The sequence below is a fragment of the Borostomias antarcticus genome (assembly GCF_949987555.1).
Source record: "Borostomias antarcticus genome assembly, chromosome: 2".
Lineage (NCBI taxonomy): Eukaryota > Metazoa > Chordata > Actinopteri > Stomiiformes > Stomiidae > Borostomias > Borostomias antarcticus.
In genome coordinates this window covers 6,201,978-6,226,870 of record NC_140235.1, presented here as the reverse complement: position 1 = coordinate 6,226,870, position 24,893 = coordinate 6,201,978, and the positions used below count along the sequence as shown (strand labels likewise).

The 24,893-nt window shown below is 43.2% G+C and overlaps 2 protein-coding genes across 2 annotated transcripts; one reads left to right on the top strand and one right to left on the bottom strand.

Moving 5' to 3' along the window:
* Positions 1-163: 163 nt before the first annotated feature.
* cox15 (cytochrome c oxidase assembly homolog 15 (yeast)) lies at positions 164-5,645 on the top strand. Its single transcript, XM_084450359.1, has 9 exons — positions 164-305; positions 955-1,148; positions 1,264-1,386; positions 2,702-2,888; positions 3,342-3,509; positions 3,715-3,796; positions 3,996-4,150; positions 4,361-4,474; positions 4,631-5,645. Exons 1-9 carry the CDS (start codon positions 231-233, stop codon positions 4,760-4,762), a joined length of 1,230 nt encoding a protein of 409 aa, XP_084306485.1. The 5' UTR covers positions 164-230; the 3' UTR covers positions 4,763-5,645.
* Positions 5,646-11,596: 5,951 nt separating this feature from the next.
* Positions 11,597-21,006, bottom strand: sult6b1 (sulfotransferase family, cytosolic, 6b, member 1; the record flags this gene model as incomplete). The annotated part of the gene is made up of 7 exons (XM_084461273.1): positions 11,597-11,724; positions 13,095-13,251; positions 13,397-13,491; positions 13,918-14,044; positions 14,763-14,852; positions 19,185-19,297; positions 20,814-21,006. 7 exons carry the CDS (start codon positions 21,004-21,006, stop codon positions 11,597-11,599), a joined length of 903 nt encoding a protein of 300 aa, XP_084317399.1.
* Positions 21,007-24,893: the final 3,887 nt, after the last annotated feature.

Here is a 24,893-nt window from a genome sequence, read left to right as displayed (position 1 = left end):
ATGTTATTGTTTATTGTTTAGTTTAGTTTCATTTAAATTAATTAAGCAGTTAATATGATATTGTTTGAATTAAATATGAGGAAATACATAAGTCATCTATATTATAATTTACTTTTTTTTCAAACTGACGTCACAGGTCAGAGTTGAATCGGTACATGATGTATTTTATGTAACACATGTAGCTGTGTAAAAATTGCAGTGACGCGCAACTTGTCAATACACATAAAACGATGCTGCTCTCTTCGTTACGGACTGCGGCACTGTGTGGCTGCCGGAGTACTGGGAGAGGATTCCAACAGAGCAATGTAGGTGTACGTTACTCGAGAACTGTAAGATGGTGTCTTGCTAACGTTACTAGCTAGCCAGCCATATGCAGCTATAAAGTCGTTAGCCTACCTTAACATATCTAGCATATCTTGTACAGACAGTGCAAGAGAACGCTGTTCTGTTTCCTATGCAACTTTATATTTTGATGCTTATGAAGGACATTTTAAAAGCTGTTTGCAAATATTATAGTGCTCCCTCTGCTAGCTGCCAACTAAAGTAGCGTTACTATAGTAAGCTAGCTACCCAGTAGTAAGGTCAATGGATTTAAAAGCCATGTAACTCGAATGTTACGTTAGTAGTACTGACAGCACTTTTCTGTCATTGTTCGCTGATATATTGCCTTCTACTAGCTAGCTAACTATTCACTGTTTTGCTTTGTTTCCTTACCGCTAGGTGCGTGGTCTAACAGTCAACAACTCGTGTCACACTCTAGCTAGCTTGTTGCTGCAGTTGAGTGGGACTTGTTATAGAGACCCAAGAGAATTTCTGAAATCATGGGTTGATCTTTGGGCTTTCCCGTCACAGGCAGGGCTACTCATCACACGAGGGTTGTTCCAATTCAAACAAACTACACAGGCAACATCCTGTGTATAGTAACCGTCAATCCTCTCTGCTCCATAACAACAGAGGGGCCCTCCAGTGCGGCAATGGTTGGTGAGAAGAGGACAGAGCAGCATTGCAGCAGAGGCAGGGGCCGCCCCAGCCCCAGTTACGTTGGCAGCCACAGTTCCAAATGCAGCCACGAATAGGATCCTCGGGCGGTGGTTGCTCGGCTGTAGTGGCTTGGTGGTTGGGGCAGTTGTCTTGGGTGGCGTCACAAGGTAATAAAACACACACTGTAATCACTATCAAGTACATTGCATGACCCTAGTTATATAGGCTAACTAATCAATCCTGAGCTCAAATGGTACAACGCTTTGTGTTCTGCTGTGTCAGGTTGACAGAGTCAGGTCTGTCCATGGTTGACTGGCACCTGGTGAGGGAGATGAAGCCCCCTCAAACCCAGGCGGAGTGGGAGGCTGAATTCACCAAGTACCAGCAGTTCCCTGAGTTCAAGATGTGAGTCCCTCTGTCTGTGTCTCCTTTCTCTGTTAGGTTCATCCTTTCATCTGAACACAGACTTGCCATCATAACCCATTAGAGATATAATAGGATAATATAATAGTAATACATTTTTAGTTATATAGTCAGTCAAGTTTATTTATATAGCACATGTTCATTCAAGCAGATGTCGCACATGTAGCAGTGCTTTACAGAATAAGAGAAATAAAAACAATTAATAGTATATGTTACAAAAAAAGAACAAGAAGACAAAGCAAGACAGATAATATATTTAAAAAGATAATGGAGAAGATTTCATTATAACACATAAGGCTGCCCCCTGAAAGTTGACAAGTCAAATCATCAGTCGGAGACCCTTAAGTCGCCTCAGATTCTTGAAATCGAGAGACTTTCTCTACACTGGACATTATTTTGTAGAAAAAAAATGTGTTGGGCAATGGCTAGATAGCTAAGGCATTTTGAACTGTCATAATTTATTAGCTATCGATATAGTCAATTCAGACCTTGTTTTCTTGCTTGCGCTCTCAATGAACCACAACGCAGCAGCAGTCCTTGCAGCTGGTTGCGCATGCCAGTTTCACATCGCATCAAAGCCACTAGCTGGCTACATTGTATACTACCGCTGTGACGTTTTATTGATATCAATGTAGCCTCAATTGAATTCATTATGGAATATCAAGAAAATGACAGGAGACTACTGATGCTTTTAAAGGAACCTTGAGATTTAGATTGGTAGCAGGGGCACAAAAGCCATGGTGGCCGCGGGGGTAGAATTATTTTCTGGGCATCACGGCCAGAGGGAGGGGCATCGACGGCTATGGTCGTCGTGTAATTCCCACCCTGTTTCCTAGATCAATCTTCTTGAGAAATCCATAGGAAAATATTTTTTTTCCCATAGACAGATTGAGCTCTTACTTTCACGAAAATGCTTTAGTGACAGCCTAAACATTCCTGGTTGACTGCTGCTCAACGTATGAATCTATTTCTCGCACATTTTCAAATTTGCAGTTGAGGAGACTATCGCTGAATCGCCCAACCTTAATGTAGGCTATGGGAAACACTGCATAAAAACATCATGGCACACCATTTGAGAATCACTGCTCTATATGATAGACATGAGATGAAATCGACTATCTCTTTGACTTCAACCCTTCCACAGACGTTGGCAGATGGATGACATTTATCAGTGACCCGACTGAAATATAAAGCATGTAGTCTTTTCCGAGTTGATCGGTATCCTTCTTGGTCTTGTTTTGTGACGTGTCTGTGGTGTCATATTATTCTGTCTCACTGTGTCCCTGTATGCCGGCAGAATGAACCATGACATGACCCTGCCGGAGTTCAAGTTCATCTTCTACATGGAGTGGGGCCACCGGATGTGGGGTCGTCTGGTGGGGCTGGCCTACATCCTGCCCACCATCTACTTCTGGAGGAAGGGCTACCTCAACAGATCCATGAAGGGACGTGTGCTGGGGCTCTGTGGCTTCGTCTTCTTCCAGGTGAGAGAGGGGGAGAGGTGAGAGAGAGAGAGATGGTGGGAAGAGAGAGGAGTCTTGAGGGGGAGAGATTGAGGCTTGCATTTTTTACCTTTTAAGTGATGTGTGAAAGATAAGACAGAGGAAAGAGGGAGGGTGGTGAGAAACAGGCGTGTGTGTGTGTGCGCACGTGCATACGTATCTGCGTGTATCTGTAAAAAGATCAGTCGTTGGATCTTTGTTGGGACAAAAATGCTGTATCTGGGGGAGCCCCGGTAGCTCAATGGGCTGGGGAGCGTACCATGTAAAGGCTAGTCCTTACCGCAGCTGCATGGGTTCGAATACGGCCCACGCCTTTTGCTGCATGTCTTCCTCTCTCTCCCCCACCCTCTCTCTCTCGCCTACATTTCCTATCTGTCCTTAAACTGTCCTATCCTAATATCTCTAGTATCTCTATCTCCTCTGCGTTCTCCTCAGGGTCTGCTGGGCTGGTACATGGTGAAGAGTGGCCTGGAGGAGAAGCCCGAGTCCTACGACGTCCCCCGGGTCAGCCAGTACCGCCTGTCTGCCCACCTGGGCTCTGCTCTGCTGCTCTACTGTGCCAGTCTCTGGACCGGGCTCACCCTGCTGCTGCCCATTCACAAGGTACTGAGGGGCATGTATTTGCACACATACTGTACACAAATTATTGATACGGTGCTACATTCTCATTAACTCATCATTAACACACCTTTTTTTTAAATGCCTTGATTTAGCCTAATGTTTGTCTCATATATGATTTCTCTCCCTCTCCCTCTCTCTCTCTCTCTCTCCCCCTCCCCCTCCCCCTCTCTCTCTCTCTGTCTCTCAGCTGGCTGACACCAAGCGTCTGACTCGGCTTAGAAGATTTGCCAAGGGGACTGGAGGACTGGTCTTCCTCACTGCTCTCTCAGGTTGTGTGTGTGTGTGCGCGCGTGTGTGTGTGTGTGCGCGTGTGTGTGTGTGTGCGTGTGTGCGTGTGTGCGCGTGTGTGTGTGTGTGTGTGTGTGTGTGTGTGTGTGTGTGTCTTAACGTGTGTTGGGAGGACAGAAAGATCTATGGTTTTTGAAGAACCGTAAGTCTTACAGATGCTTGTTCTCCGGTGTGCTGCAGGAGCGTTTGTGGCTGGGTTGGATGCAGGTCTGGTGTACAACTCCTTCCCTAAGATGGGCGAGCGCTGGATCCCTGACGACCTGCTGGCCTTCTCCCCCACGCTCAAGAACTTCTTTGAGAACCCCACCACTGTCCAGTTCGACCACCGGATTCTGGTAAGCCAGCGTTTCACTCATACGATCAACAAAGATCGAACAGACACCACAATGAATATCAACGCAACACCCCAATGGGTTAACCACGTGAGTTTCTCCTTAATCTAATCCAGTTTGATGAGGAAAGCATGTGATCATTGAACAGAGCCATAATGACCTCTCTCTTTCTCTCTCTCTCCTGGCCACCACCTTCCCTCTCCCTCCCTCCAGGCTATCTCCTCTCTGTCGGCCATCACAGGTCTGTACCTGTACTCCAGGAGGATGAGGCTCCCCAGGAGGGCTAAGATTGCCATCAGCCTTCTCACAGCCATGGCCTATGGACAGGTACACTACACACTACACCCTTCTCCCTGAGGGACCATTGGTTCATAACTAAATGACTCAATGGGGATATGGGGACTGGGCACTTACAGGCTTAGTATGGGTTTGTCTATGGCCTAATGTCATGGTCATCGTCCTTGTGTGTGCTCTCATCATCAGGTCGCCTTGGGCATCAGCACCCTGCTGCTGTACGTGCCCACACCCCTGGCAGCTACCCACCAGTCTGGCTCTGTGGCACTCCTCACACTCGCCATCTGGGTCCTGGCAGAGCTGAGGAAGGTGGCCAAGTAGATGCCTGCTTCACACACCTTCCTCTACAAGGCACCAAACACCTTGAAGACACCCCCAGGTCTCCTCCAGCCTTGGACCAGAACACTGACTCGATACCTGGATTCTTCAGCTTTCAGGCTTCCAGCCCACCGCCCTCTTGCTGAGCAGTTCCTGGATTTCTGCCCCCAGCCTGAACACTTCAGCTCTCAACCAACACGCCTAAAGCCTCCCTGCCCCACTGAAAGAGAGAGAGGGCAGCATTTGTTGAATTCACTTATAGAGGAAAGATTGCAGAGGCTAGACAGAAAAACTATGGTGCTCTCAAAGTATGAGCGCTCTACAATGGTCAGACAGAATGGCAGGTAGCTATTCAATAGTAGTTTTTTAAGATTGCCCATTCCACTTGTCCAAGAGTTTTTGTGACAATTGTAACCAACCTGCATAAGAAAAGACTAGTAGTTCTGACAAATGAGGGAGGAAGTATGTAGTTAAGCTATGCACTTGAAAGGCATTGTTATGCAATAGTAATGGCACTGATTTATCTTCAAAGAAACTGAATCATGAAAATGGATTTCTGGTTAATTGAACGTATGTTGCATTTCAGTGGACACTTGTGTACAATATGTGTATGTCTGTCGGTCCCCTTTTCTCTCAAAAAGGGCTTGAATGACATTAGCTGGTTGTTCCTCATCTTCATGGGCTTGTTGGTCTGTACACTGCCTGATGGCGCGGGGTCTTCAGGCTTAGTCCTGGGGAAGGTTTACACCTTGCAAGGTAAGAGGTGTCGCTGCAGGGAACTTTACATGATGTGTATAGTTAAGTTATTTCTTCAACTTTGTTGTAAATTGTATTGCTAAATCACAATATGTGATATTGGATATTTGAATTTATTGAAATTGTGTTATCCCCGTGTATATAACTGTATGCAAATATGATTGTACTAATTTAAGAAATAAAGACAATCTTGATCCATTCTGGTATTGAAATTCAGAGCTTCATAAATAAACTAGAATGACACTTGGGAGTGCAGACCTCTGTCCAACATGATGCATGCTGTCAGCATGTACAGTGATATTAGGGTGGTCCATCACCGGTGCAGTTTGAGTAGCTAGGTTTGACACGGGTGTGGTCAGCCAAATGGGTGCTCTCCGGCTCTGCTCTCACTCTGATGTATCTCAGCTACCTGTCTCTTGTCTCCCTCTCTGCCTATGTCTGTATCTGTCTTCCTCTGTGTTCCAAAACCAGGAGAGAGGACACAACATTCTATCTGACAAGGATGTCAGCTGTGTCGTTCAGCTCTCAACACCCTCTCTCCTGTCTCCTAATTGGCTAATAAGCTGCATACTGACCAAATGGCTATTGACTGACTAGTTTACTGTGTACATTGCATTTACAATGTATATTGCATGTCCATGCCGTGGCTAGTTTCATTCCTGCATGTACAAGGGCCTTTGCCTCTACTTGTCAGCAGCATTTGAAACAGTGGACCACCAGATCCTCCTCTCCACCCTCAAGGAGAAGGGCATAACTGGCTCTGCACGCTCCCTGTTTGCATCCTATCTGACGGGCCGCTCCTACCAGGTTACATGAAGAGGGTCAATGTCGAAACCACATAGTCTGACTACGGGGGTTCCACAAGGGTCTGTCCTGGGTCCTCTCCTTTTTTCCCTCTACATCTCTGGATTCTGTCATTCGCTCGCATGGCTTCTATCACTGCTATGACACTGGTGTCATTCAATGTGATGGGGGAGCGGGGCTGGTTTCATCCTAAAGTCTACAATCATCTCCACTGTCTTGAGAGCATTGAGCTTCAGGTTGTTTTAGCCGCACCAGGACAGCAGCTTATCGATCTCCCACCTGTAGGCGGACTCGTCTCCCTCAGAGATGAGTCCGATGAGGGTGGTGTCGTCCATGAGCCTCAGGAGCTTGACAGACTGGTGGCTGGAGGTGCAGCTGTTGGTGTACAGGGAGAAGAGTAGGGGGGAAGGATGCAGCCCTGGAGGGAGTCAGTGCTGATGGACCTGGAGTTGGAGATGTTTTTGCCCAGCTGCACGTGCTGTTTCCTGTCAAACAGGAAGTCAGTGATCCACCTGCAAATCAAATCAAAGCCTCTAATTTTAGAAATCGCAAAACGTAGTGGCGTGGCATGCCTGTAGCGGCGCTGTGCTGACAGCGCGTTGGCGGGAAGCACCAACGTCTTTTCGTGCAGTGTTGCACACTCACCACCAGGAGGCATTGTTGATCAAGAAGCAGTGGCAGCGGAGCGTACCGACAATACTGTAGATTATTGAGGGACTGGTAAATTTAGGCTGGAATGTATTACAAGTATCCAGTATAAGAACCATTAATCCAATTACATAACATTTCATCCGGCGACATTTATCATATGATGATACAGCACGGATATCTGTCATCATTACTTTGTGGGGGATCAGCAGGTAAGGTCAGTGGTGCAAAGTCTGACATGATCCAATTTGAGCATGCCCTGCCTAAGTGTACTGCTGGGTGGGTAGCTGACTGACTGGGCTCTCAGTGGTGGGGGAACCTTGAATTTGCCCAAACTAATGTCATTAGAAGCCTAATGAGGATTGTATAAACTCAGCTTGACTGTCTCTGAATACCCCCTGCACCACTTGCACACGACCTCCTCTGATTGTTCCACATACCTTAATGGAACACACGCTGCACTCACTGTACATAACACCACTCACCCACCACACTACACTCTGCACACACACTACATACACTCACCACACCCCATTCTGTACTGTATAGTACGTATACTGAAATTGTGCCTCCTCCTTTATTTTTGTAATATTTTTAACAATATATCATCATTTGTACATTGCACTGCATTTTGTTGCACTGTTTTTTGCACTGTCATGTCTTTGCACTGTCCTGTCCTGCACCCTGTTCTATGTCATCTCCAACAGCGTATGCCTAGTCAAATTCCTAGTACGTGTGAACCATATACATAGCAATAAACAGATGTAGTCTGGTGGGTAAAATGCACGGCGTGGGCTATAGCCAGAATTACATTTATGAAGCTCACCCCAGAATCACCCCTGCCCTCATTTGCATAATTGACTCTAAATGGTTAATGGACTGCACTTATATAGTGCCTTTATCCTCAGCACTGCACAACGGCCTTTTCAGGGCCACCTATTATGTATCTTAGGCAGGTGTGAGCTATCTGCATAGCAAAGATAACCCACAAAGTATAGTTAAACATTTATTAACATTTCTAGGTCGTTCACAACTGTGTTGCTAATAACGACATAAGGTCACACATAGCGGCTACCCATAACCCCCTTTGTGTTTCCCCCTACGGGAATTATACTAACCCAAAATAGACAACACCACCTGTACCTTCAAGTCTGGACAAAGCTTTGGATACATATCAGCTCTGTTTAACATGCATTGTTCAGTTAGTATGACTGCTCCCTTGTTCCCTCGTCAAGCCAGCCTTGTATGAAGACTTTACAGGTGTTGGGTATAATAACCTAATACTGTTCTCAGAGCACATTTGCACAGTGCAACACTTGATGCAATGAAATCCAGTCCACTTCCTGTAGGATCTGTAGGACTGACCTGAGAGCTGCACCGTCTGAACGTATGTTCAAAAAACAACTAAAGACACACTGGTTCAGACAGGCCTTTGGTCATTTATAATTGATACGGTACTTTTTGCTGCTTGCAATGTTCTTTTTTTTTTTTTTTGTTTTCTTGTTTCTCGTTTTTAGTGTGTTTTTGGATTGCATATTTTATGTTTGATTTGAACTTATTACTGTAAAGCACTCTGTGAAGAGCACTATATAAATAAAGTTTACTTACTTACTTAATTACTTACTTACTTACTATCTATATGAGCATCAGCCATAAGCCAGGCTGGACCTGGTTGTCTCTGTGACTTGTGTTTTTTCCTGGCTTTGTGGTTCACTCTTCACTTCAAGGTGATTTTCCTATCAAGTTAAAATAGATTGAACTATTTCTGAATAGTTAATTCAAATATGACACAAATTCACCGACATTTGTCTGCTGTAACAGCTGTTACCAGTGTTTGAATAAACAATTAAGAATTTCTGCTTACTTTCTTTCTCTGAACTATGTAATCTAAGGTTGAAAGGGACTATTAAATAAATTCCCTGAGTTTCATACCAAGAACAACAGCATGTACCCAGGGCTCTGTATTAAAGTAAGTAAGTAAGTAGGTAAGAACGACTTTATTTATATAGCACTTTTCACAGCACAGTCACAAAATGCTTTACAGGTCCAAAAGGCAAAAAAGACAGTATAATACAAACAAGAGAAAAAAACAGCCTGGTTCGGGGCACAAGCAGTAGGCCCTGGTCAGAGGACCTCAGAGACCGGCTGCTGGCATAGTTGTGGAGAAGGTCACTTATATAGCCAGGTGCTTGCCCATGAAGGGCTCTATAAGTGAGCACAAGGACCTTAAAATGTATCCTGAGTGATACAGGAAGCCAGTGCAAGGAGGCCAGGATGGGTGTGATAATGGCAGGACTTTCTTGACCTGGTTAAAATCCTAGCAGCCGCATTTTGGACCAGTTGAAGACGGTCCAGAGATGACTTGCTGAGGCAGGTATACAGGGAATTACAATAATCCAGCCGGGATTATACAAATGCATGGACAGTCATTTCCAACTCTGTATGTGACAGAATCGACCTTAATTTCGATATATTTCTAAGGTGGAAAAAACAGGTGTGGGTCAAGGATTTTATATGCGTATCAAGGTGCATATTTTGATCGAGAGTGACACCGACATTTCTAATGGTGGAGCGTACATTTCCTTTTAAGGACCCTAAGTAATTAACCACCTTAGAAGCAATAATGTCTGTAGCAACAATAAGGACTTCGGTCTTGTCAGTATTTAGTTGTTAAAAGTTATTTGTCATCCAGTTCTTAATGGCATACAGGCAATCAATTAGTATATTTACATTTTCAACCTTGTCAGGTTTAAAAGAAAAGTACAACTGAATGTCATCTGCATAGCAATGGTATGAGACACCCTGGAAATTGCTAATAATGTGACTAAAAGGAAGCATGTACAAAGCAAATAAAATCGGAGCCAAAACAGAGCCCTGAGGCACGCCACAGGATAAGACAGCAGATTCAGACTTAAAAGAGCCAACGGCCACAGATAAACTGTCTCTAAGATAGGAGGCAAACCAGTGTAGGGCACTCCCAGAGACTCCCACCCACTCTCTGAGTCTGTCTAACATGATGCAATGGTCTACAGTATCAAAAGCTGCACTGAGATCTAACGTCACCAAAACAGAGTGTTCACCTGCATCTGAGGACATCATAATGTCATTAGAGACTCTCAGGAGAGCTGTTTCCGTGGAGTGTTTCTGGCAAAAACCAGACTGGAACTGATCTAAAATATCAGGACTATTTAAAACCACAGAAAGTTGATTTGCAACAACCTTTTCTATTTTTTTTTTTAGATAAAGGGCAGCTTGGAGATGGGTCTGTAGTTATTGGGTATGAAAGGGTCCAAGTTGGGTTTTTTAAGGAGAGGCTGCACAACCGCCTGCTTAGAAAAGGATGGGACACAACCTGACTCAAGAGAACTATTTATGATGGAGACCAGGCTAGGGCCAACTGAGCTAATCCTTCAGTAAGGATGTTGGTAGAATGTCTAGGGGGCTGGAGGAAGTTTTCATAGTGCTCACTAGGTCGGTTAGTTCTTGCATGGAAATACAAGAAAAACTGGTAATAATTGGCTGCCTATAGTTGGCTGGACAGGAGGGGGGGGGGGGAGGGGGTGATGCCGGACCTCACAACAGGTCATTACTAGTCATTGTTAGAAAAAGCCGGGACTGTGGTGAGCGGAGAGCTAACAATGTTATTGATTGTTTCAAAGAGGACTTTGGCATTTCCCCTACTTGAGGTGATAAGGTCAGCGAAATATGAAACCCTCGTCTTCTTAACCAAATTGTTAAACTCGGTTTGGAGTTCTTTAAAAGAGACGGTGGACCTGGAGGTTGGAAGTTTTCCACATATGTTAGGCCGTACGACATCTCCGCCTGAGATTGTTGGTGCTTGAAGTTAAAGTTGGTGCTTGACTCATCTCATGAGCCCTTGTAAATGTATTTGCTCTTCACCATTTTAAAGGTTATTTTAGGGTGTAATAGAGGAAGTTTTGAATCATGAACTGTGTGTGAGGCAGTCACTAGGGTACTAACTGTGGTATTGCCAATACCTCTTAGCCATTGATTTATGTAGATTTATCATAGACATACAAATCTGGATTACAGTTCGATAGTAGCCTATGGTTGCCAGTAGATGTCAGGAGAGAATGATTGTAAAATCAAACACAGAAAACATAACAATATGGATCAATGATAACATTTTTTATTCAACATGGTCAAAGGCATTGATACAAAAACGATTACAAGTGATGTATAAAATCTATAAGTCTATCATCATGTCTGACTAATATCACAGTTTCACACAGAAGAAATGCCCTTGAGTGGCTACAGTGTAGTAGTTCCTGGATGCCCTGTACAGTGCTGTATGTATCATTGGTCAGTGCCCTCCCTCCTCTCTGTTGTATGCTCTACCCTCATTGCCTTGGTTTCCCTTGAAACAGCATCTCAGATCCTCTCAAATAAACTGTGCTTGTTTAAGCTTGCCTGGGGCAACTGAACCAATGGAAAAAGCCCCCCCCCCCCCATTGCTCCCTCCCGATGCTCTTCTAGCCCCCCATGCTGGTTGGAGCTAACACTCAGTGCTTGAAAGTATGTCATACTGCTTGATCAGGGTCACTTAGCTGCAGGTCGGAGGTTTGTCCTTCCTTTTATCTGTCTGTCAGTGCTTCTTCAGCTGACCATTTATTTGCAGTGCAGGTCGTACTTCAGTTTGGCCCCCAGTTTGGTTCCTGCCAGATGTTTCTGGAAGGCGGCGTCCATCTCCTGGCTCTGGGCTAGGCTGAAGTGGTTCTTCCAGTCCCCTATCTCACCTTGGGGACACATCACCAAACAGAATCAGATGGTACCATGGTTAGTGTGAGGAACAGTTTCTGAATTTGGAGAAGCAAAACTGGTCAGACTGGAGCAAAGAACACAGAAATACTAAGACTAAAGGGGAAAGTACTTCTAATTCATTTCAAAATATAAATTAAAAGCTTTCTGCATTGTTTACTTAACATTGCTTGATGACCACAGATCTCCAGGAAAATCCTGAAATTGTGTTTTCAATATGTCATACTTGCAAAGCATGATGAAAGCAAGCATGGTTATCATATTTGCTTTTCTTTTCATACTTGCAATGTTGCTCCAGCAAACATGGGGCCATAGAAAGGGGCCTCAGAAATTGATCTGGAGTGGTAAAATGAGACATTATACAAAAAAAATCTAAGTTTGTCAGGTATTTGGTACAGTACCTTTATCTTACACATATAACAAAAAGAAATCCTTGAATACAATCCAATCTACTCTTCAATCTGAAAAGGGATGAGTTCATGATCTCTATCATTTGGTAAATTGAAGGTCAAATTTAAGTGAAATCCAAGTAGTGTCGTGGGGAGGCCCTAACGCATACTACTGTACTCATACAGCGATAAGCTTGGGAGAAAAGATCAACTTTGACCTCACATCACACCCAAGCCCAACCGATAATAAAATCCTTGCTCCATGCAACCTTACAAAGACTGAGCAGGACTGCCGCATCATGAGAATATCCAAACCACCTCTGAAAAGTAAGGTAGAAACACACACACACACACACACACACACACACACACACACACTACACTACACTATTCACCAACAGCATGCATGAAGTGACTGAATGTGACCTCTATGGTGGGTGGGTGTATGAATACCATCATGTTAGTCAGCTAAACACAGCCTTATCATTTTCCAAGACACACTGTACATAATCCAGTCAGCATGTGCAGTACAGTGTTATGTAGGTCGTGTGGGGTCATGGAGAGAGGCATGTGATACAGTATAGGATCCATGCCACACCCTCACAGAGGCCATGTCAATGAATGATAGAAAAACAACCAGAAGAAGCTAAATCTGTATGAGATACAGTACACTGTGGAGTGTTGCAACAAATGAGTGATGTATTCAACCAATAGAGATGGCTCAGGTCATTCCTATAGTTGTTCCAGGACAGCATGAGGATAAGGACCTATGACAGGACTGGAGTTGGGTCTTGTGCTTAAAATTCTGTTTTGTAACCGTTCTTTTACCTTCTACACACATACACACGCACACACACACACACACACACACACACACACACACACACACACACACACACACACACACACACACACACACACACACACACACACACACACACACACACTCGCACACACACCTTTCCTGAAGAATACGTTGCCCATCTGTCCATGGGAGTCATTGGCGCTCTCCTTCATGGCGGTGAAGGTGCTCTCCTGAGCAATAGTCTGGACCTGAGAGTCAGTCAGGCTGAAGCCAAAGAACTCAGCCACCCGCCACACACCTTCACATAGATCCTGGGGACATCAACTACCATCAAAACACAACTACAGGGTTTGGAAATAATTGAAAACAAACACTGTGATCAATATTTAAAATACATGAAGTTGCAACACAAAAGAGTACACTTTTATGATTGACTAAATTAGCAATGAGTGATACCTGTTTTAGCTCCTCAAACGTCACTATCATCACATTAGGGTCATCCATCCTCTTCTCCCAGGCCAGTGCATGGTCAAAATACGAGCCCCATGGAACTAGGAGCAGATACATTCATGCTTGATTAAACGTTAAGGCTTGTTTGCAGGATCTCATTGACATCATGACATGACGTGATGACATCATGACATGACGTGATGACATCATCCCTGGGTACCCTGGGATGGAGAGCATATCCAGACCAGGCTCATTCCACTCAGATGTTACCAAAATACTTCAGGAGCAGTGGCTTTAGCTTGCTTACACTGCTCTGCATTTTCATGAGGTCTATTGTACCTGGAGAGCTAAATACATTTTTACATCAAATGCCATGTCTACAGTCAAAGTACTTAATTGATCATCAAATCACTGGTTATCAATAAGCCTGTCCATTGGTCACCAACAACTTTGTCTTGGTTATGCTGTCATTCTCTTAATGCATTTCATAATAATTTCTATCTTTGTAGTGTGAGCGTAGAGTCTACCTTCCCCACTCATGAACTGTGAGTAGAAGTGGTCCCAGGACTCAGTGGTGGGTAGAACAGGGTTCTTGTTGGAGAAGTGGTAGAAGGAGACTGCAGTGTCTTTAGGGTTCCTGAAGATTACCAGCATCTATTTGCAACCAACACACATGCATTCAGATCATTGCAATTCAAGTTTGTTAGTCCCCTTAGGGCAAATCATGGTTAGTAGCATGCTTTCAGATGTGCTTCTTTGATCATTCTTCATGTCCCAAGTGAGAAATTTGGGACTGAATTTTGAGACACACCGTGTCCCCTGTGTTAGAAGTCTAATGAATAGTGCTCAGTGCGTTCTTTGTGCCATGTGTATGCCCATGTTGTCTACCATGGCTGTTGTAGCAGAGCACAGCACTATTTTCTCATATTGCACAGGAAATGCCAGAACAGAAGACCTCTTACATTACACAGGACTTTAACACCTCTGTTTTTAACAGGAAGCGACAATGGAAATTCCTCAATTGAAATGTCATAAATTGAGGAAGTGCTGCAGGGAAACTGCTGATAATATCACTATTGAATTTACAAGTTCTATCAGTTCTACACTTTTAGAGTCTGACTGGGTGAAATATGTGCATTCCGCCAAGAGTGGGTAACCAACATTTGAACAAAGAAGCACACAACAAATCTAGCGTCAAGGAATCATTTGCGTAAAACATGATATGATGCTAGAGAACATTTGTTTGCAAAAGAAAATCTCCTGTGACAGGGCATACAAGGTCATATTTCAACATTTGACATAACTATATACATTGCCGACATAAGCTCTAGTGAGGGTATAAAGACTCTAAATTAGTGGACATATTGCTGGCCTTTGTTTTCTTGGTCATGAAGGACGCAGGGATGTTATCTGGGTGCATGTGTGTCCCCAGGAACCTTGGAGACGGCGCTTCACCAATGACCTGTGAAGAAAAGACACATCAGACAACAAACACCTGAAAAGTCCGTTTTTTCTTGTTGACCCAGGAATGAATAAATAAATACGTCAAAGACCTTTTTTCACGACCTAACCTCCACATTATATTTGACCCTACTGTATGAGGGAGACATAGGGGCATGCTGTTTCTCCCACACTCGTATAGTCAAAACAACGTTGAGTAAATACACATGTTGTATAGTATGACGTTTTTGACATACTGTAGGATAGCTTATAGGGGTAAGGTCACATTAATTGATACAAACTATTCCCTGCTGAGGCAGCTGTTCACACAGAAACCACTTGTTTAGGATTAAAACATGATGCACTATACAGCATCAGCCCCAGAGTTGTGTTCAGCTAAACAAGCCAAAGAGTGTTAGGCCAAACTATATCACTTCTCAGAAATTAATAATATACTGGTAACTCCATCTTGAGCTGAAGTCCAGACGTACAAATCCGGCAGCACAGGCTTTCTGTGTTACTGGACACATTGTTTTCATCTCTGCCACACTTGGAACATGTGTTCCTAATTGAACATTAAAAAAAGGGGCCTCACAGGCACAATATCATACAGGTAAACAGTAAATCTGTATCACACCCATGATGCATGTCGTCATCATGTACAGTTGTTGACATCTGATCTAATGTATGTTTTGAAATATAATGACTATAAGTGCTCCCATTCATTTGGAATTATATCCCACTCTATTCAGGAACATTGAGCTTGGCCCACAGAATCCGGCACAAACGTATTTTCAACAGACAAAACTGAACAGAAATCATCGCACTGTAGACAGAATACATAATGCATTAAAGATGTAAACTTAGACTAGGTTTTCTTCCATACAATTAATGAATGAAATACAGGTAACATGTAGTCAGGTCTATCACTACTGCAGGGGTATGGCAACCCTAAGGACACATATTATGTGAGCTTATAATAGTACTGTATATGAATGCAGAACACAAACTCCATACAAACTCCATGCACCTCCTCTGTGTGCTGTGCAATATGAATATTCAAAACAAAGACTGAAAGAGCTACAGTACGGAACGCATCAAGCTCTCATCTCTGTGGATTTAGAAAGTAGACGGCTAAGCGAGTATAATAGAGTATAATAGAATATACTTTTACTGAGACACCAAGCATAGTTTTGTATGTATAAAGCAAAATGTACTTGACAATGAGAAAATTGAGTTGCGGCAGCGCCCTTCTGGTGTTGGGCTCTGGCACAGCATGTGCAAGACGCACTGGACACTTGCATGTACAGGGGTCGATCTAAAGTCCCTCCCCTTCGACTTTGTCGGGGTGTGGAACAATTATATGCTCAGCACTTCCATAGTGAGCCTCATTCTTGGAAGCGGTTACATAACGAGACACATGACCTTGTGGGAATGAAGATTCTGCCTGTACTGGGTGTTTCCCCCTATACTCTATGTTAAATAAAAAAGTGCACAGTAAACCTGTCGTCCCCAACCCATGATGCATGTAGTCAGCATGTACAGTTGTTGAATATGTAAGTAGAGTGAGCTTTTCTAGTTTAGATGCATCTATAGAGCCAGCATAGAGGCCGAAAATATTTTGGGGTCTAAAATGGAAGCATTTTCATATTTTGTACAGTTGTTTGACATGAAAATGCCATAAATTGATTATTTTATTATTCTGTCAATGTTTAGCTGGTATATGTCTCCCTCTGGTGTCCGTATAGTGTTACTGCCGCCATAGGGATATGCATTCTAGGTCTAGGTCTAGGAACAAGCACCAAAAGAGCTACTAAAAACCTCAAGCTCTGAACTGGATTTAGAAAGTAGATGGCCTCCTGAGTAGAATAGACTATACTCTTACAGAGAGATCAAGCATAGTTTTTCATGTATTGCCAGCTCGCTAAATAGTTTTAAAAGACAGCTAAAAACATATCTCTTCACTTTAGCTTTTAACTAGCTCCTTTTGCACTTGCGTGCTACTGCACGTTTTTGTTCTTGTTGTTGTTGTTGTTGTTGTTGTTGTGCCTAAACATACATCAATGAAAGAAAGTGGGGGCTCGATGTGAGGTCTCACGGACGAGGTCGCCTATCTTGATAACACTGTGATGGAGCGCTATCATATCGAATGGCAGATAGGGGTTAACGCCAACAGATGCAGTCTGAGGTATATGTATTCCTTTACCTCAGTGAAAGGACATCAATGGTTCAGGGGCTCAGGGTGAGGCCTCAAGGGCAAGGTTGCCAATTTTGATTACACGCTTGATTTCTTATCTTTTATTGTGTTTTATCTTCCATCTTATATTCCTGCTTTTTGTTTATTTTGTCTACCTTTATGTGAAGCACTCCGTGCATGTACATTCTCTGTTGTAAAGTACTTTGAGCTGCATTTATTTGTAAGACAGGTGCATACAAATGACATTTTATTATTATTATTATTATTATTATTATTATTATGTTGCACATAGCAAAATGTACTCGGAATGGGAAAAAGGAATGGTGGAAAGGACACACACACACACAGTAGAGAGCTATGAGAGAAGTGTCCTCGGTTGACTCCACCCTCGAGGAGAAAGGCGTCACTGGCTCTGCACGCTCCCTGTTTGTATCCTATCTGACGGGCCGCTCCTACCAGGTTACATGAAGAGGGTCAATGTCAGAACCACATAGTCTGACTATGGGGGTTCCACAAGGGTCTGTCCTGGGTCCTCTCCTTTTTTCCCTCTACACTACATCTCTGAGTTCTGTCATTCGCTTGCATGGCTTCTCCTATCACTGCTATGCCGATGACACCCAACTGGTCCTGTCATTTACCTCTTCTGACACACAAGTGGAGGCAAGCATAGCTGAGTCCTTGGCTGACATCTCGGAGCGGATGGCGACACACCACCTTAAGGGCTGGACAAGACTAAGCTACTGTTCCTCCCGGAAAAGGGCTGCCCGCACCAGGACCTGGCCATCACAAATGAAGACACATTGGTGATGCCAACTCGGACTACGAGGAATCTGGGAGTGACAATGGACAACCAACTGTTGTTCTCCACACATATCACATCTATTACACGCTCTTGCAGATTCCTGCTCTACAACATCAGGAGTATTCGCCCTTTCCTCACTGACGAAAGTTACTGCTCGCCTGGTGTTCAACCACGCCAAGTTCTCCCACACAACTACTTCTCCGTTCTCTACACTGGCTCCCTGTAGCGGCTCGCATCCAGTTTAAAACTCTGGTAGCCTACATGGCAATGAAAGGAACAGACAAACCCTACACCCCTTCCTGACCACTATGCTATGCTACTGTACCTCGGGGGAACTGGTTATCCCGTCATTCCGAGGCCCCTGCGGTCGATCAACACAGTTGCGGCTCTTCTCTGTCCTGGCCCCATAGTGATGGAATGAACTACTGTACCCACTGACATAAGGACAGCAGAGTCACTGCCCATCTTTTTTTAGTACTCTTCAAGAAGTACTACCAGGATCCTCCCTTTTAAGCACCTATTGTATTTTTTGTTTGCTATTCTTCACTTTGCCTTCAGCACTAGATTATGCTCTTAGTCACTTGTTATAGCAAGGAGATTTACTTTTGAGTTCTGGCAAGAAGTAATACACTGACTTTTCCTACATTAAATGTAATTATAGTAAGTCTCTTTGGATAAAAGTGTCAGCTAAATGACTGTAATGTAATGTAAATGTAATGATGTACAGATGTGAGGGAATTTCTCTGCTTAGCCAGGTTCTGGAGCAGGAGTGAACTGCTGGGCTGCGTACGCTCTGGTGATGGATAACTTTGTCTGACTCTGCACATCCTGATTCAGCGTCTGAGCTGATACCTCTAGTCTTTAGTTCAGTGAGCTAGCACAGATGTATGGAATATTCCTGCAGTGATATTCATGTGTTAGTGAAACATTCCAACCAGTTACACTTGCAGGTGTTACATTCTTACATTGACAGCTGACAAACTCTAACCCAGGTTAACCCATCACACACACACACACACACACACACACACACACACACACACACACACGCACACACACACACACACACACACACACACACACACACACACACACTTTACTGCTCTGTATATGTTCTTAGCCTTACTCTCGTTGAGAAAGGTCAGGGAAGAATTTTTACAGCTCACTTTTCTGGCCTCACTGGTTTTTTGCTTCCCTCTGGAATATGTAGGGGTGGGACCAATACTCCCCCCCCCACCACCCCACCCATTGCTGCTCTGTAAAGCGCATTGTGGTGCCTCTGTGTATGAAATGCACTATACAAATAAAGTTTGATTAGATTTGATATATACACACATACATACATACATACACACCTGTAGCATTTCTGGCCCAAAGAACTCCATCAACGGGGGCATCCTGGACTCTGTTCTCTCCCCGGTGGCAGATGCTATGATTTTACGAAGCACTGCCACCATCCAGTTAAAGCCTGCAAGGAAAAACAATGACGTACTGTAAAAAACTATTCAGGTTTGTTTGTTTGTGAGATTGTGCAAATACTTTGCTTGTGCAAATACTGAAGAAGAGAGCAGTATTTTTTTGCAACACCCAGAGATAGCAACACTCAGACAGTTCCAGTCCAATGTCTTTGCATAGAGAATATGCAAATGTAGGAAGTCCAACCATATTAGAAAGATGATACGATATGCATAATGAGGTACTGAGACTAACATGAAAGTAGGATAAAAGATGAGACACATAAACCTATATTCAAATCTGCACAGGTTGATCTTTGTCTACAGTACAGTATACGGTAAATGTTACGTAACAGTTTGCATGTCCTTAAAAGACATGGCTTCGAGCGAACCACTGAACTCTACCTATATTGGACAATTCCAGTCGTACTGCCAGTTGTAAATTGTGCTTAAACAGAACAAAATAAGCAAAATGTGTTTTGTCATTCCCTGACTAAACTATAGTGGACTGTGTGTGTGTGTGTGTGTGTGTGTGTGTGTGTGTGTGTGTGTGTGTGTGTGTGTGTGCGTGTGTGTGTGTACGTACGCGAGAGGGAGAGAGAGAGAGAGAGAGAGAAAGATAGTGGACTGTACAGTATGTGTGCGTGCGTGCGTGCGCGTGTGTGTACGTACACGAGAGATAGAGAGAGACAAAAAAAGCGTCTTCTCGCAATGAAATGAAAATAGTTCTTTTCCCCCTATAGGCTACAGATGGAGGGTGAGACATGAGGCCCACAGATCCCCCACATACCAGGGGCCCCTCGGCCTGCAGCGCGGGTGAGAGCCACATGTTTAACCTGGCATTCCCCCAGGGCGATCGCTTATCACAATGTCTTTGTAGTGAGCCCCCTGTATACACATCACATTCCCAAAGCTGCTGAGCGACTTTAGGCAGATTTTGTCTTTTTGGCGGTCCCCGCTCATACACAGTACACATCAATTTAGCAGCGCTGCGGTATACAATGAAAAAAGCGTGGAGCAAACACTGTAAATTGATCCACTTAGAATAATACTGGCAGATATATGCGGCCTTCTGTTTGCCTTACTGTGAGACATGTTACACAAAGAGGACTCTGATCTCTCTGTCTTAAATGCTTAACAGTTAAACTATTATTTAAAAAGATCATTTTCTAGGACAAGACGATGTTTCTGCAAGTGTCAGGATATTAAAATTGATTATTTGTATTCTGACCACTGCAATGTGTACTTATACCCTTTGAGCCCAGGGTGTGTTCCAGTGTCAGATTCCTCAATAAAGTGGAATGTCTCAGGTTATGGAACAACTACTCTATAGTAAATCTATTTAAAACGAAAAAAAGATAATACGTCCTATAAAAGGTTTCGCCCATGATCTTTCATAATGAGTAAGTGAGATAATAGTAGAAAAAACACACTTTATGTATAAATGTGTCATGGTTTCTCTCTACCTTCAAGGAGTTGCTCTCTACCTAATTATCAACTGCACGAGGACATGGGTGTTTTGTTACTCACCACATTTGGGGTATGCAACAAGCATGACATCATCTTCTCTGGCTTCCATTCCTTCCAGAGCCTTCAGGTTCTCCTCCGGGCTCATGATAACAGGGTACAGCACCCCATTATACCTGTACAATTTCTGCTCATCCCTCATGCCCTTGGCTAGTTCCATTTTGGACTGGATCGTGGCTGGGAAAGAGGAGCTCATTTTGATCAAACCCTGTGGAAAACCTCACAAGTGTCAAGAAGATCTCACCGTCTGTTTCAGCCCCCTCCAGCAGGCACCCGGGTCCCTATTGTGCAGTCGGATGTCCATGCGCTATGCTCTTGTGTGAGGGGGTGTGGCTCTGAGAGTGTGACTTTGTGGGAGTGGGTGTGAGTGGGTGTGTAAGTGAAGTGCATGTGGGTGTGTAGGAGGAGGAGGAGGAGAATAAGGAGAAGGAGGAGGAGAATAAGGAGAAGGAGGAGGACTACAGAGCTGGGCCCTCCTCCACAATAGAGGTTGCGTGAGAAGCGTTGGTTTACTTGTTTTGATTGGGTCGTGTGGACGCACTGGTTTCCTGTCTGGGGCGTTGATTTATTGGGGGATGCCTGTGCAATGCTGACCAGATGGGAGGGCACTGGTGGTCTCTGCTTCCTCTTTCTTTACTTGGAGCATTCAGTGCACTCACTACAGACCCTGCTTCTGTCATTGCCCAGCGGGGGATGGGGGGGGTTGAGAGAGAGAAAGGGAGAATAGTGGAACTGATCATAATCTTCCATTGGTACACTTCCTTGTGTGTACAGTAGGCCTACTCATTATCGATGCATGAAGTAGCATTACTGCAAGTATGTTACTCTTTTCTCTCACATAATCTCCCTTCCTTATAGTATTTAGTGCATCATGTGAATACTGTACCTAAATCACATTAAGGCTGTGCTGTGTATATTATTTGGCTGTAAGTGTGGATAAAACAATTTAAAAAAAAATCATCTTTTAGCAGATGTTCAACGTCCTCCCATGGGAAAGGGGGATTCCAAGGGCGCCTATAGTTTCCGAACCTCCTAATAGGCTACACTGGCCTCATTCACATACACATTTCCCAGTGACACTTGATTCACAGTTTCTGTACAAAGTGACTATTCATGACCATAGAACTAGTTAAATAAATAAGGGTCCTCTCCGGCTTCGTTCCAGGCTTTGTGCCACCAACCGAAATACTGTCAACCCTCGTCGTCACGCTTCCCCTCCCATGATTCTCTCATTCAATCTCTGATTTTTTGCTATAGCGGATTGTTCATTGTTGGATGCTGTCTAACTATTTGTTCTGCCACCACCTTGTCATCACATTAAGGCCCACAATGGAAATAAGTCTGAGACTTTGTGTGATTTGACGACACACAAACTTGACAATGTTTTAAGCGATGATGTCAACTTAATTTTTCTATTGTCAAATAAAATTAAAATAAAAAACACAGAAATTGTTTCTTTAACGGTTACTGTTTGAAGCAGTTTATCTTGTGTATATGTCGTTTTCAGATAGGGGAATGTATGAGTCTTATGCTTTACGTGTTTTTGGTGTAGTACAGTAGGCCTAAGTGTTTATTTGGGGAATAGGCTACATTATGAGTGTATCATGTAATGTACTGCATTAGAATGTCTTCATGGTTTTGTTGATTTCTATTTTAATTATTTATTGGTTTGTAAAGCGAAGACGTCATCTCCAGAGGTTACACGTGTGCTTTCACCCTCTTTTCTCTTGTGGACTTCAATGAAACACTCAGTGGCATTATGCTGCAGTTGCCGATAAGAGAATAGAAAGTAGCTAACTGTTTTTGTTGTTTAATCGTTAGTTGCTTACAGTAATTAGTCATTTGAAGTGAGTAAAGAGCATTAGAATAGAGTTGTAGTGATCTGCAAATAGCAAATTAGTCAGCGCACGTTTGAGTCGAGAGACGTTCACTTCAGACAGATAGTTCAGGACCATCTCGTGGGTTTCATTAGGCTATCTGAGCAGCCTAGGTGAACGTCTTTCCCCAAGAAGAGGATCATCGCAGATCGCTGTTCTCCCATTGTCTTCCACACAAGAGAGCCGGCACATCAATCATCATCCACCTGTCATCACCCTTCGACTTGGACTTTCCCTACTAAAGAGCTCCCACTCTGCTACTACAGCTTGGGTTTAGACATAGGATTTAGAATAGAGATTTAGCTTGGGTTTAGCATAGAAAATTTTAGTATAGGCTTTAGATAGAACTAATTGCTGTTGTTGGTTGTTGTTGTTGTTGTGTGTTTATTATTTTGTTTGTATTAAAGTTGATTGTTTTATTGTTCCCCCACTCCCTTTAGTTATTTGTTGTCCAATTAATTATGAGGTCATAGAAGGTGGTGGTGGTGGCCAGCTCCTTTAGTTTAGTTAGTTACTTTAAGTAGGCCTATTGTCAGATAATATTAGTGAGTGAGTGAGTGAGTGAGTGAGTGAGTGAGTGAGTGAGTGAGTGAGTGAGTGAGTGAGTGAGTGAGTGAGTGAGTGAGTGAGTGAGTGAGTGAGTGAGTGAGTGAGTTAAAGTATAGTCAGATAATATTAGTTTAGGAAATGTAGGATTCTCCTGCCCACTTAATTTGTAGCCCTGGTTACAACACCTATGCATGCCCAGGCCTGCTTGAAATCCACATGTAGGCTACAGTCTGTATTGTCTATCTGGTTTAATTATAGGCTTAGCCTATGGATCATAAATACTAAATGCTGCACAAACGTGTGTGTGTAAACAATAAAACTACTCTAACTAGTAAAACGCTGTATTTTCTCTGTTTCAATATGCAAGTGGAGTATTGAGAGGAGTCAGTTTTAACTACTCAGATCTCAGCAGACCAGTTGAATTCTGCTGCCAAATGATGTAGCCTAACTGTTGCCAAGACAACAAATCCATCTGAATCCAGTGGACTGTAGTTCAACCATGATATTTATTAGTATTAATTCTGTTGTTATGTAGGCCTAGCCTATCGCTGATTTATAGCCTACTCTTAAACTTTTTTTCTCTCCAGTCAATCAATCAGCGTCTTCATATTCCTCAGACTTTTAGGGTGGAAAGCGCTCGATAGGTAGCAATCGACATGTAGTGGTCAACAATCAATTCAAAATCTATTTGGAAAATCAAGTTTTAAAAAGCTTGCTGAGATAATTGATGAGGAATTAAGATGTTTTCCTCATATTGTTAGTCTGTGGTGACTTGCTGTCATAATGTTTCACCTTCTAGCTAAAGGTGATTGTCTATAAATAGGTGACAGTATTTGTAGGCCTATTAATCTATAGATTCAAGATTCCTTAATTTGTCACATGTAGGCTAGGCTAATGTAGGCGACTGTGTACAGTCACAGTGAAATATTGCTGCTGGCTCCAAGATTATGTTTGATACAGATAAACTAGATAATACTTAATTCCAAAATATTATATATAAAGCAGTTTTCTGTACTTATTATAGAGCGGTCCACACTTTTTTTTTCTGTTTTGTTATTAAAGTATAGGAGTTATACTTCCGAACCACCATTAGAGGGCAACAACGACTACATCTCTACGTTGCATGCAATTTGCCTTCATAAAATATCCCCTCATCCTCGTATTTATGTCCATGAGAACAATTATTTTTTCCAGCGGATATCTTAGTTAATTTCAAACAACCAACTGATCTGAAAAGCAGTTTTGTGTTCATATGAGTGGTATTTATTCCGTTTTGGAAACTCCCGTGATCGCCCTGAGCAGCACTCAACAAAGTGGTTTGGCAAAATAGCATGAATTTGCGGGTGTTTAGGATCAATCTTAGTGGGGAAAAAATAACAATTAATGTGAATATCTTAGTTAATACAAGGTTGATTGATCTAAGAAAGCAGTCCTGTGTTTGTTTTTGTTTACTATGTATGATATTTACTCACTTTCGCGATTGCTCTCGAGTAGCACAAGGAAGGGAACTCCTCTAGGCCTAGCCAACTATTTAAACAGGAAACCCACTTTTATGACTTCACGGGTGTTGCTATGATGACCACTGTCTCCACAGTGCCCCGTACAAGGGCCTGATACCAGTTATCACTAAGGATTTCACTACTCTTCAGCTCACAGG